The 14,131-nt window shown below is 42.6% G+C and overlaps 1 protein-coding gene across 4 annotated transcripts in view; it reads right to left on the bottom strand.

Annotated features, from left to right (window-relative positions):
• Positions 1-260: 260 nt before the first annotated feature.
• Positions 261-14,131, bottom strand: part of LOC122713984 (serine proteinase stubble-like) — a 71,046-nt gene continuing 57,175 nt past the window's right edge. For 3 of the 4 annotated variants that reach the window (XM_043934900.1, XM_043934899.1, XM_043934898.1), the window contains exons 2-9: positions 8,982-9,071; positions 4,250-6,042; positions 3,665-3,930; positions 3,200-3,473; positions 1,927-2,405; positions 958-1,255; positions 604-729; positions 261-419 (exon numbers count right to left, since the gene is read on the bottom strand). In XM_043934900.1, coding sequence (XP_043790835.1) covers positions 261-419; positions 604-729; positions 958-1,255; positions 1,927-2,405; positions 3,200-3,473; positions 3,665-3,930; positions 4,250-6,042; positions 8,982-9,063 — 3,477 coding nt within the window. In that variant the 5' untranslated portion in view covers positions 9,064-9,071. The remainder of the gene's footprint in view (positions 420-603; positions 730-957; positions 1,256-1,926; positions 2,406-3,199; positions 3,474-3,664; positions 3,931-4,249; positions 6,043-8,981; positions 9,072-14,131) is intronic. The other variant, XM_043934901.1, reaches the window with a different exon arrangement.

Below are 14,131 nucleotides of genomic sequence, written 5' to 3'. Positions count from 1 at the left end.
TCGTTTCTCTTTTTACATTTTATCTTCAAAGGAGAAATGAGAATCTTCGTGTTACGAGTCTCGTTCTTTTTCTCTTTCGACAAGTCTTACTAAGTTTTATTTGGCAGTGATTCTCAGTTGCCGATTCTCTCTGTTACTCCTTGGTTAAGAAATATCCGAAGAAACGTTTAGAGTTACGTTTTAAGTGCTCGGACACCGGCGAATCGGTTCGCCAATCTGTCGACGAGGTCCCGTGACCAGATGATGGATCGGAAACAGGGTCAAGTGACGTTCTTCAGGATCCATGGGACGAACTTGGAGATCCTCGTGCACACCCCTGGTAAATTCGCCTCCGCGCATCCGATTCCCCAGGATATGATGCCCGCGAGGAAATATCGGCCGTCTTTCCCTCTCACTTGCAGAGGTCCACCCGAATCGCCCTGAAAATTGCACATTTTTTTTTTTTTCTTAGATATACGACAAGCCACTCTAGCAAATATTGATTTTTCTGCAGTTCCAACACGACTTCAAAATTGAATATACATTAATAATGAAACGTCTGTCTGTCTTAAATCTTAAACGAATATGTAGCGATATTTATAGGCGGAGTTATTTTATAGATACCTGACAAGAATCTTGGCCCCCGCTCTCGTATCCGGCGCAAAGAAAGATGTCCGGTATGAACTCGTGTCTCCCAGCCCTCAGGAACATTGACTTACACCTATCGTTACTCACTATGGGCACGGAAACCTGCAATAGACACCCAATTCTAATTTGAATCAAGAATTTTTCATTCGTAACCTGAATCTTGTACTTTCTCATTGAGATATTATAAATATGACGTTAAATCGATAAATCGTTAAGAATTAAAGGTTCAGGATTTCATACAATTCTTTTTACATTGATTGGAAAATTTAAAACTATCATTCTTGGTGGATTTATAATTACTGTAAGAGTATAATTATTGTAAAAGTTTACCTCTTGCAACACGGATGGCAGGGTGCCACCCTCGCTCAATCTTCCCCAACCGGTGACGGTCGCGTTCTCGCCGATGAGAAGATCATCAGTGGCCGGCAGACAAATCGGCGAGATATGCGGAGCGAAGGTCAACGAGCTTTCCAATCGAACCAACGCCAAATCGTATTCGTAAGTGAAGAAATTATACTTCGGATGGACCACCTTCTTGGCCACTCCGCGTTCCACGTACGGCAGTCGCTCTTGCACCGACGAAAAATCGTACTCGCCTACTCTGATCCGGATCTGCGAGGTCAACAGGCTGCAACAGAATCGATTTCAAATATTTCTCTCGTTTTGCATTCTTACGATCGTCGCTAATCAAGTATACGGGTTAATCGAGGTTCATTTTCTACACGAGGGGCGGGCACATTTGCATTCACTCACGTACGGAGAGGCTGTAATCATAACAGGAAGCAATTACGTACACTGATCCCGCTTCTTCTTATGATCCGCGGCTCATAGACTTTCTATCTTCGTATTTATACATCTCTTTTCTTATTATTTCCGATATTATTAGCATGTCTCGAAAGTTATTTTCGATATTAATAGGAAACATTTTATTATAGTTTTCATATTCAATACACTCTTATTCTACTTTCTTTTATTTTTGTTTTATGCATCTTGAAACGAAAGAGATATATTTAATATATTTAAATACGTATATGAATATTTTGCAAATAAGTTTTCAAACTATAACTATAATTTAATAGCCTTTAATACCCTTTAATATTTTATATACTTTATATACGTATTTTATATATATATATACACATTTATGAAAAATTTAAATGTGCACAAATATACAAAATGATGTATGTATGTAAAAAAAAAAAAACAGATTTCTACTTTATCTATTGTTCTCTAAGTAACGCAAAAATTTCAATTTGCAACCTCTCCGAACATCTCCAATTCCAAAGAAATTCTACTCACTCATCGACACAGTGTCCCGCGGTCGCGATCCAGTTCTCGTTCAACACCGCGCCGCCGCATCGATGGGTGCTCGAGAAGCCGAAGAACGAGGTGCGCCTGACGGATACCTGCCAAGGCCATCGACCGAACGGCGCGTCCTTGCCTCCAACGATCCTGGTCTCGGGTCGTGGAAACAGAGGCGGTACCCCGCACTGCATGCCCTTGCTCTCGGTTGCGGCAGAGACGGTCAACACCGATCCAGTTTTCGCGACCGCCTCGGTCGTGGACACGGTCGTATCGGGTTTTGGTGTCGTGGTGGTCGTCGTGGTGGTCGTGGTCGTGGTGGTGGTGGTGGTGGTGGTGGTGGTACTGGTGGTGGTGCTGGTGGTGGTCGTGGTGGACGTGGTGGTTTTCTTCGTGGGTCTGGGCCTTGCGGAGGTCTCGAAGTGGGACGTGGTGATGTAATGCGCGGCGCCGAGCGGCTTGTGGAACTCTGTGTTCTGCGATAAGAGAGAGAGAGAGAAAAAAAAAAGAAAATGCACTACTGATCTAAGTTGAATCCATCCGAATCGAATCTTTGAATCTTTCGACGCTGTTCGAATTTATTAATTTTCCGAATGGACGGCTCCGTTTTGCAACACGGTGCTCAATGGACTGTGTAATCGAGTCGAAGGCCGATCGGTTTCTTTGTCAGTGATTAACAGTAATCCGACGAGCGAAAAAAAAAAAAGGAGAAAAGAGAAAAAAAAAGAAGTCGGGCTACGTTGTTTTTTTCTTACGACGAATATCGATAGAGATCGATATTAGAGGGGTTTGCAGGACCGCGGGATATGGAGTGTACTCGAGGATGTAATATGATAAAGCTGTTCCTTCGAGGGGAAACTGATTTCTAGATAAGACGCGGAAGCGTTTCAGGTATCGAGCGGGGAAGAAGTGTTCGCGATTATGGCTCGCGGTCATAAGAGGAAGATTCTTGAGTTATTCGATAATTTCAGTGTACGATCATTAAAAATAAATCCATCCGTTTCGAATACTTTACTGGTTTTGTTGTATAAATCCTCTGACTGGAATAATAGATTCCATTCAGGTTTTACGCACCAGTGCTTGATACATTTACATACTTATTTTATTCTTCTATTGTTTCTTTAAATATATATCGCGGGCAAATAAAGGAAGGCGGGAACAAGTATTATATGATATTTTAAGAAGCATCGTGAAGAGAATCTCTCAATATACCCGATACCGCGAAATTACAAACGAAACATATATTTTATCGACAAATATCCACACGTACTTCTTGTGGTTCGGTCGGTTTGAAGCTCGGCCGTGGTGGAAACGCTTCAGGCCCATTCTGAAGGAGGCTAGGATTGTCCGTCCAATGCGGTTTCAAGGACGGCCTTGGCGGTGTCCAACTGTTCTCTGACCAGAAATGGGAGCTGCTGGTCAACGGTTTGACCGTCTCGAGGGAACTCATCGGCTTGGTGGACAAGGACGGTCTCTGCTTCGTGACGAACACCGGTTCAGTGGTCACATGCCAGTGAGAGGTTTGTGGCAAGGATCCGGCTGCGCTAGAATGAAAGAAAAGCTTGAAGCTCGAAAACGCTTCGTTCCGCTTCGCTTCCTGTTTCCGTTGGAGCCATTAATTATGGAGAAAATTTACGATCGCGAGTTAATTCCGCGCAGTTGAATAAAAGCTTTGGAATGGTCCAACGAGAGGAAGAATTTTCGAGGGCAGCAACGCAAGGACATAGTCGGATACCTGGTGGTGGATTGGCCGCTCAAGTGTGACGGTCTGATTGTGGTCGAAGTTTTCACGGTTGTGCTCGGGCCATTGGGTTTCGAGACGAAGTTCGGCCTGGTATCCGGTTGCTCGTTCATCAGGATCGGCCGATAAGTTGTCGTCTTGATCGAGAAGTACGGTTTCGAGAAGTCTGTGGTCGGTTTGGGGGATACCGGTTTGGTAGCCCATTGTGGACGTTCCGTGTGAATGAAGTTCAAGCTCGGATGAGGATCCTTGGCTGATTCCTGATGAGATGGTTAAACACTTTTAAACTTTACTTTGAAAGCAAACTCCCCCCTCCCCAAAAAATCAACAAATTTCGATGCTACGTTGAATTCGAGCACCCTAGAACGTCGATTATTCGAACTGATTTGTTTGAATAAAAGAATCTTCGATCAGAAAGAGTACATTATGAAATGATTAAATAATTTTTGAATATAAATGTTTATTATGTAAAAAAATTCATATTTATTCCACATTCGAACAAGCGAAGTTCTACTATGAATGGTATTTGACCAAAAGTAACATTATTATTTTTAAAATTTCAAACAATCAAATACTTACATTTTCATCAACCGAATTAACACTCGGTCTATGAATCGATTCCTGAACGCTCAAATCAGCCTCTTCCGTTTTACTATCGTCGGGCCTCGACTCGGATGGTCTTTGGTTGTTAGGCCTGTTGGGCCTGATGCCTTCATCTTCGTTAGACGCATGCTCTTTTCCAGGTAACCTAATCACCAATGTATTCAGTCCCGTATCTATCTTATCTTTGTATCCCTGATGATGATTCTGAAAGCCTTCATGCGTCGTGTCTTTCTCTTTGACAACCGTGTGTTGGTCACTTTCCGGTCTCGGTTTTTGAAGACTCGAGAAGTCATGATGACCAGGTCTCTTCGAATCCTGATTATTCTCCTCCCATACAGGTCTTTTCGTGCTTTGAGATCCCTTTTCCGAATTGTCAGAGGATGCAGGTCTTTTGGTACTTTGAGATCCCTTCTCCCAAATTTCAGAGGAGCCAGGTCTCCTAGTGCTCTGAGAACCTTTTTCCCAAACATTAGGTAATTCTGGTCTTTTGGTACTTTGAAACTCTTTCTCCCAAGATTCAGAAGAGCTTGGTCTCTTCGTGCTCAAAGACCCTTTCTCCCAAGATTCGGAGGAACCTGGTCTTTTGGTGCTATGAGTGTTCTTCTCCCAAACTTCAGAAGTTCCTGGTCTTTTGGTGCTATGAGTATTTTTCTCCCAAACTTCAGAGATTCCTGGTCTTTTGGTACTGTGAGTGTTCTTCTCCCAAACTTCAAAGGATCCTGGTCTTTTGGTACTATGAGTATTCTTCTCCCAAACTTCAGAGGAACCTGGTCTTTTAGTACTGTGAGTGTTCTTCTCCCAAACATCAGAGGTTCCTGGTCTTTTAGTACTGTGAGTGTTCTTCTCCCACACATCAGAGGTTCCTGGTCTTTTGGTGCTGTGGGTATTCTTCTCCCAAATTTCAGAGGATCCTGGTCTTTTGGTACTATGAGTGTTCTTCTCCCAAACTTCAAAGGATTCTGGTCTTTTGGTACTATGAGTATTCTTTTCCCAAACTTCAGAGGATCCTGGTCTTTTGGTACTATGAGTATTCTTTTCCCAAACTTCAGGGGGGCCTGGTCTTTTGGTGCTATGAGTGTTCTTCTCCCAAGCTTCGGAGAGTTCTGGTCTCTTGGTACTTGGAAACTCCTTGTCCCAAGATTCAGGAGAGCTCGGTCTCTTGGTGCTCTGAGAACCCTTCTCCCAAGAATCAGAGGATCCTGGTCTTTTGGTGCTATGAGAGCCCTTCTCCCAAATTTCTGGGGAACTCTGGGACCCTTTCTCCCAGAAATTCGACGAGGAGGCGGGAACCGCAGAGGTTTGGACCCTGTCCTTGTGATCGTTCGCGGGTTTCGCGTGCGGTCTTTTTTGCAGCGGCCTAGCGGAACCGGCCGGCAGCGGTTTGTGCGGTCTGCCGGACCCTCCGGAAGACTCGAGCGTCTCGGATGGATGGTAACTCGGCCTGGCGGTGCTCGTGTCCGTGACGAGGAAGCTGGAGAGGGAGGTGAGCGTGGGCCTGGTCGACTCGTTGCCCAGCGCCTCGGCCAGGGTCGGCCTCAATGGGTCCAAAGAGGATGCTTGTTGATGATGATGGTGGTGATGGTGGTGATTGGAGACGGTGATCGCGTTCGTCGTCGTGTTGTGCACGCAGCAGCTGCCGAACATGAACGTGTCCACGCACACGCCCACGTGCGTGCCCTCAGACTTGATGCACTCCCACACGAACATGCAGGTGCCCTCCTTGGACTCTGGACCCGGGGCTCGACAGGGTTTCGGGGTGATTTTGTAACCTGTATACGCGAATATATGCAGTGTAATCTTTTGTCATTCTTTAATTTTCAGGGTTTTGCTTCGATGCCATTTTTCAAAGAGGATCGTCAAGCGGTTCAAAGTGGTTAAAGGTTAGTTTTAAGGCTTCCATCATTCTGTCACGATGGTGGTGATCGACCCATCTTGTGTGTTTTAGTGAACGAAAGAATTGCATTTCGGTGATGTAAGGAATTGTGCGAAGAAGATGGATAGATGATGGTGAAGGTTCGATAAAATTTATCGACTGTCAAGATTTTATGATAGATTCTAGGATGGAATATTAACTTTCTAAAAAGAAAATTCAATTTTTGTTAAGTATATGCTAACAACCCGATAAGTTTCATGATCGATTATCTTTCATTTCCCAACATTCGAATGCACGAAGGTTAAAAGTAGGGCAGTGAAAAATTACGGTTGTCCAATGTTTATTCGAGACTGGGGGAGATCAATTTGAAAAATGCTTGTGCTAACGATCGGTGCTAACGAGAGTGGTTCACGAATTTAATCGACGTCTGTTCCTTCATCTCCGGATACGATTCCACGTGACCTACATGACCACGCGGTGCGTGATAAGCCACCGTTTAAACGGATATCGATGCACCTCCGTAATTAACAACGGCATCCTGGGAACCTCGAGGTCGCGTCGTTCGAAGAATAATCGTTTCCCTCGTGTTCGGGGAATAACCGTCCGGATCGATAACTTACCGACCGAGCGATTCTCTTTTGGATTTCGGCCGAATCGCTAATTAACCGGGCCCGGTACCGCTGTTGGATCGAGTTCGGTAATTGGAGCGTTGTTAACGTCCCAACCTTTCGATAGAATCTTTCCTCCAGTTTCTTCTCAGTGAAAGTGCGGCGTGGCCCTTTCGTCGGGAGAGGATATTCGTGTGAAGCCGAAGGGACACACGCGCGAGAAAAAAGAAAGACGAACAAAAATGGAGGAGATAGAGACAGAGAGAGAAAGAGAAAAAAGAAAAAAAAAAGAAAGGAAAAACGGTGCGGTCGATCGTCCAAGTGTACGAGAGTACGTAGACCTGGGCCAGGTCGTTAACCGAGACAGTAAGAGCGCGTAAGCCGACGTAAATTGCCGCGGTTCTCTACCTTCACGGTCTCGCTTTCTCCCGATAAGAGCGGCGTTAATTAAAGAAAAACTTTATCGGTGGCCGACGTTCGTCTTCACAGCAGAGGGAACACAATGGGCCGAAGATTCGTGGTGGATTCACTTATTACGATTTGAGGCAATTAGGATATTATTGTATTGGTTTCAAGTAACGAAGGGTATTATTATATTGATTTTCGTGTACTTTGACCAATCATTCTCAGCCTAATTGGATACCGTTTCGAGATTCATCAAAGTGACAAAAATAGAGTAATTAATCCATGTCGTGAAAAACTTGACCACTTATTACTACTGATGTTTTCACATCAGCGATCACCTGTGAAACTGGTTCTGATTAAAAAAGGACAAGTATAAAATTTATTTTTAAATTGAATAAACTTCCCCAGTAATCTTAAGGCATATATTATCCACGTAATATACACTTTTCATTTAACCAATACTATCTTGCTTCTCGACAAATTCCATTTCCTTTAGATCCTTTTCCGTTTAGATCGAATAATAATTTCTTGAAACAAACTTTATGAAAAAAAAAAAAAAAAAAAAAAAAAATATCAAGCATTACAAGATTGTTTTCTTCGAAATATATATATATAAAAAGAAAAAAGATATCAAGCATTACAAGATTGTTTTCTTCGAAATATATATATAAAAAAAAGAAAAAAAAAAAGATAAATGCCTCGAACTTTTCATCATGGATCGACAATAATCGTTACAAATATTCCAACAGAGTTCGTTTCCAACAGAGTCGCGAGAAAGGGTAAACGTCAAACACGTCCCGTCGTGTTTGGCGGGATATTAAACGGCACATCGGTTTCTGTGTCGCGGATGATTAACACAGGGATCGTTCTCTTTCGCTGATGCACGGTTTCCCGCATTGTCCCGGCTAGTAATCAAACGGGGGGATATTAAACCGGCTCCTCGTTCACAAACGAGCAACGATACTCGGCAGGGTAATTACGTCCCGTTCGTTCGTTACGATTCTGTGTACACAACGATTCTATATCACATCGATAAACGTACGGTAGACCTATCGAAATTAAAAATATTAATCCGCTATTAATTACGAGGACGAGAAATGTCGAGGAGGAATATTTGAATATTTGTCGTGCTTGCGTAGACACTTTAAATATCGGGAACATCGGTCAACAATTTTCAGATCATCGGAATCTTCCATTCCGATCCGTGGAATTAACGAGAGAAAGAGAAGCTTTTCCATCTCTCTTTTTCCCCCTCTCTCTTTCTCGCCCGCAGAAGAAAGGAAAGAAATTAGTCGAAGAACCCTTTGTTCGCTTTCTTTTTTGACTTGCTCGCCGGCCGAGCACACGACCGAGCTGCACCTTGACCGAGTTCCTTCTTCCAATTAGGCGTTACACATTTCACGGGGAGGAAAGAGAAACACGAGGGAACGGGTGGAGAAAGGGGTGGAGGAACGAGGAAACGTTTAACGACGGGAGGGTCAAACCAGAACTGGCTACTTTTTTGCGAAAGAGTTAAGTATCCGTTTGTACAAACGATGGAAACTGTTATTTACTTGGAAATTGAGAAGAGGCCAGAGAGAGAGAGAGAGAGAGAGAGAGAGAGAGAGAGATGGGTCGATCTAAATACGCGGGACGTCAGGCATAGCATTAAAACGAAGGGAATCCGATTAATGGCCAGTTCTGGTTCGAAAGCACGCGAGAGAGTTCCATGGGCGAAGGAAGTGGTCCAGCCAAGAAAGTCGGGGAGACACGAGGAAAGGAACGCGGCGGTGAGGCTACTGAAATACTTGGGTTTAAAACCACCAAAAGGAGTATTACTGACTGTGACCTCGATTCAGCGTGCTCAGGGACCTGGCGATGCCCGACCACCAGAGAATTGTGGCCACGTAACCGATCCACCGCATCCTGATCCCTGAAATCGGAAACATCAGTTAGATACAGGTGTTTGAACCTCTTCCATCCTCCCCCCCCCGCTCCTCCCCTTTTTTTAATCCGCGAACGAGATATGAAGTTTTATTTGAAGGAATAAGATATTTGGTAGATTAAAAATTAATGGCCATTGATTTTCAATTCATCGTTCGTCGTGTGTAAAAATTGAAATCTTTTTAAATCTAATTTTTTCGCCGGATATCTCGTTATTTAAATACGAAAAATTAACATTGTTTTGACAGATGATCTCGAGAGAGGGACAAGTTGTCAAGGATAGTTCTAAAAACGGATTAATTTTCAATATTGAAGATATTTTCTGTGTCTGTAGAGATTTTATTTCAAATTCTTGTGATTTTTTGAGAAAATCAAAATTGGACTTATAGAAACGGAAGAATATGTGATCGACGAATTTTAATTAATTCAATTATCTCGAAAATATTAATTTAAAACTTGAAATAAAATTTTACTTTTCATATTTACATTAACATCCAATCCAGAAATTAGCTAGGAATTCCACAAACTTGAAAAAAACCTTCAAATTTAATTTTCTCAGAAAGTAGAGAAACTTTAGAATAGAAAATCCTATATTCGTCTTATATTTTCAATGTATTTTTTCAATAAATAACCACTTAAATCGATTTAACGTCTCAACAACAATCTACATTTCGCAGAAAAAAAAAAGAGAAAAATTTTACAAAGCGTAATATTTCTACGCGCGATTCTTTTCAAAAAAAAAAAAAAAAAAGAAGAATTCTCGATGTGTGATAAAAATTAAACATCGACGAAGAGCGGTTAACGCGCTATATCTCGGGAAAAAGTACGAAAAATAATTCGTGGCGCAGAAGAACGGACATCCAGGGTATTGTGTACGCGCGCAAGGTTAATCCTCGAGAATCATGCAAATTGCACAAGCGTTTCCACCGGTGGCACAGTTGCAAAACTCTTCTCTGATCCCATCGGGGGACTCGGCCGTGTGTGCGCGTCCACGGGTTACAACACCTGTACGACTCCGCATATTATTCCCTTCCCCGCCGATTTCCGATGCGCCGTTGCACACAGTTGCTCGCGCACTCCTCGGTTTTCTGTTACTAATAAGCGTGGCTAATGCCAAGCGTTCCTCGCGCGCCTTGGCTAGGTGCCAAAGTACGATTCCGAGGTCACATTTTCGCTCTCGATCGGTAAACGAAGCGAAATCGATCGTTATCCCCGATAACTGTTTTCTCTTTGGATTTTCATTTTATATATATTTTTTTTCTTGCGCTCTTCAATTTTTGGAATCAATAATTCATCGATTAATCAAAGTTGAAGTTGTTCCGATTATCTTTATCTCAAACTTCGATTTCGAGTAATTTTTTTAATCTTACGGAAATTTTTACCGTGCTCTTTTTCCCGAGTCGAGATATAGATAAAATAAAAACGTGCATAAAACGGATTCGCATTTCATCGTTCTTATCTTGAAATTTAATTTATTCCGGTTATTCTTATCCCTTTTGTTACACATATACACATACATACATACATACACATACACACACATATTCCGCATCCACATCTCACTCATATTTTTACTCCATCCGGGCTTACTCCATTTCAGAGTGGAGGATCAAAGTGAGGAAAATACGAGAATTTCCAACGATTCGATCCACGTATAATATCAACGCCTGATTTTTCATAACGTTATATCACTGGAACGAAATTGAATGGCGCAACAATCGCGCACACCGCTCCTTTCTATATCCCGGTCGAAAGAACTCGTCACACTGTAACGGTTTAATGAAATGTGCGATTGCACTGGACCGTTCAGCCGTGCCTTTGTACTAGAAACCTTTCACGGGATTCATAATTTTTGCGTCCGCCGTCTTATGAGCCTGTACACGCCGCGCGGTAACCTGAATTCAATGGCGGCGTAATATCGGCGTCCGTGGAGGAGGTCAGTGTGGTGTACGCGTGGAAAATCAATGGATCGCCCGTGGTGCTCTCGTCCCGCTGTGGGTGGGGTCCGCGGAGATTCAATTAAATCGACCCCTTTGTTAGCACGTGCTTGATCGTGACGAATGCCGTGCATCGAGTTTGACTTATTGTGTTAATAAGAGGCCATCGATTTTCTGTCCTTTGACTTTGACGCGAGGGTCGCCTCTTATCGAAAACTCTCGAGAAATTTTACCTGGAAATTATTATTCGTGTCAGAAAAATAAATTGGTGAAAAAAAAAAAACAAATTTCCCTATTTCCCAAAAAATATCATCCAAATTTTACAGAGGATTTTTCGCTGTGATAATATTATCCATATACTATTGTGCATTCATTGTCAAACGTGTAACAAAATTGACATAGCGAAAAATGTTTCATACTTTGGAATATATATATGTATATATATATATATATATATATACAGAGATAATATGGATGTAATCTGGATATATAGAGATACAGGTATAATTTGAAGTTTCGCGGAGCGAGAGAATGCAAGATGAAGAGAAGGCAAGATGAAAGGCGGTGAGTAAAGATTGGAAATGTAACTTGGTTACGTAAAAAAAGGTTACGTCGCGTTGAATGGAAGTGACGGAAGGGGAGGAAAGGAAAGAGGGCGAGGTGCATACGCCGCGGTGTGTGCGTCTTTATGACGGGTCATCAGCGACTATTATGCAAATAAACGAAAGAGCACGGTAGTAAAACGCAAGATATCGCGTAACGCTCGATGCCGGCCAACTTGCCAACGTTTCCACGGATGCTTGAATATTACGCGAAACTGCGTACGTACGCGTTCACGCGCGTTTACACACGAGTCGCTTCGGTCAATTAGGGTATTGATTTAACAGGATTTCCAGCCCGGCGCTGGAACTTCGACGTGAGAATGCGGGAAACGTAGTCACGCCTTGTAGTTGAAGTACCCGATATTCTCTCCTCCGTTTAGATCAATTCCTCTACCGATTCCATTCCTTTCTTTCCCTTTCGATATTACGCAAAAGAATTATTATTAGAACGTTTATACTCCAAATTGGTTACGATCAATCGATAAAACGATTCCATTTCTTTTTTCTTTCACGCAATAAGAAGAATTATTTCGTGTAATTTCAAGATATAAAAATTCTTATTATTTTACATTCCTTAAACATTTCGTCTCACTCTAGAACCTCTGTAAAAAAGCTAATATCTCTCGTTCAAGAACAAAGACACCCAATTCTCAATTTCCACCCAGTTAAAAAATTATTGTCTCGGCTCTCGCTTTTTCCCCTAAATTTTTGCAACTACGTACCACGTTTCGTCACGTTTCGTTAGCGATCGAAAGCAAAGTCGGTGATGATCGTAAAACACATGGGGCACACATGTACGTACGTAATTGAATCGGTAGCAGGTGCACCCTACCTTCGACGCGCGAAGAAAAACGCGGCGCGATTGTTGATCCCGGGGAGGAGGAGGAGAAGGAGGAGGAGGGGAAAGGAAGGAGGGGAGGAGAGAGGGAGATAGAGAGGGGGCTGGATACCGAATTCTGGTTTCGCATACCGGGTCATCGGGCTGAGTTTCGGGTGCTTTCTCGCTCGTTTTTTCGGCCAATTTGTCTCGTTGACACCGATTCACAGTCGACCACGATCCCTTGCTCGCTTTTTGCCTCGATCGGGCGGATGCGGTTTTATCGAGTCTCGTATTTCAGAAGGCGACACACGCCAGACGGGGAGTGGATGTGGCTCCGTCCGCGGATCCTCGGCAAAATCGATATCCGATAAAAACTTCTGCGCCATTGCGAAACCTTTTGCGTCTCCTTCAAATCGATTTCTCGCTTCCTTTCCAACGTTGAATGGAACGAAGGGTGTTGTGTATCATCGAGTATACATCGAGTCGAAGAATGTCCAAGCAATTTTTATAGAGGTCTCTCTCTCTTTTTTTTTTTTTTCAGTAAATCGTAAGAATAGATTTCGTATTGGGATATAAAAGATGTAAACGTGCAATAGACAATTATTGGACAATTAACGTTTATTGGAAGTGTGGTAATGGTAATCGTGAGATAATCAAGTACGTAATTGCTTGCGAGAATCTATACTTAAAATTAAAAAAATTACCGATTTTCTGTAATTTTTGCAAAGGAATATCACGTATATATGATCAATCTCGGGCTCGTATCGAGGTGTAGAGTGTCTGCTTTTACATATCCGAAATAACATTACTTCAAAGATCAATCAAAATTTATTTCCTCCTATTCCTTAAACACGATATTTTTTACAAACAAAATACCATGTTTTATCACTTCCTTAAATACCAGGATCTAAAGATTAATTTTCGAATATTAAAATGTACAAGCGTTCGAAGATCTCGGAGCTTGTTGCGCTTCCGCAGGTGGAACGTTCGAATGCAAAGTGGTCTCGGTCTATCGGCCACGAGTGTCCATACAGGTGATATTTCTCGGCTCGGCCGTTCGTTCATTATCATTTTAAGCGAATCACGGGGACGGGGACGGAGGGGAAAGGGATTACGCGCTCCTGGCGAATCGTTTAGTCTCAAAACATTGATTCGACGTGGCCTGGGCCGTGTGTCAACACGTTTCACGCCACATAAATCAACCCGGCCGATGTTTCCAACTCGCCTCGGCCACGCTTTCGAAGAAAGCTCACCCATCACGCTCGATTCGACTTGATTTACATCCGTCGTTTTACGCGAAAGCCTTTCGATCTTCTTCTTCTTCCTCCTCCTCCTCCTCTTCTCCTTCTTTTTCTTCCTCTTCTTTTTCCTTTTCTTCTTCTTCTTCTTCTTCTTTTTCTTCCCTCTGCCCGATCGCGTGCCGGCTATTCGATGACACTGAACGCGAGAAACGCTTATTTTTCGTATGCCACCAAGATTTATTATCCTCGAAATGGCGTCTGTTACTTTATCCAATCCATTTAACTGCTAATTAACTTCCGTGTTCCGATACGTTTCAGAATATAATTCGTATAGCCGTAAAGATTGTATGGAACTTTTTGCAATTGGAATTTCATTTGGTCGATTTGAAGGTGTGTACAATTTTAATTACTTTGAAATACGTACGTAAAATCATCTATCGTAAAATGTT

The sequence above is a fragment of the Apis laboriosa genome, unplaced genomic scaffold (assembly GCF_014066325.1).
Source record: "Apis laboriosa isolate Shangri-la unplaced genomic scaffold, ASM1406632v1 scaffold26_cov146, whole genome shotgun sequence".
NCBI classification, from domain to species: Eukaryota; Metazoa; Arthropoda; class Insecta; order Hymenoptera; family Apidae; genus Apis; species Apis laboriosa.
This window is presented reverse-complemented; position numbering and strand designations above follow the sequence as displayed.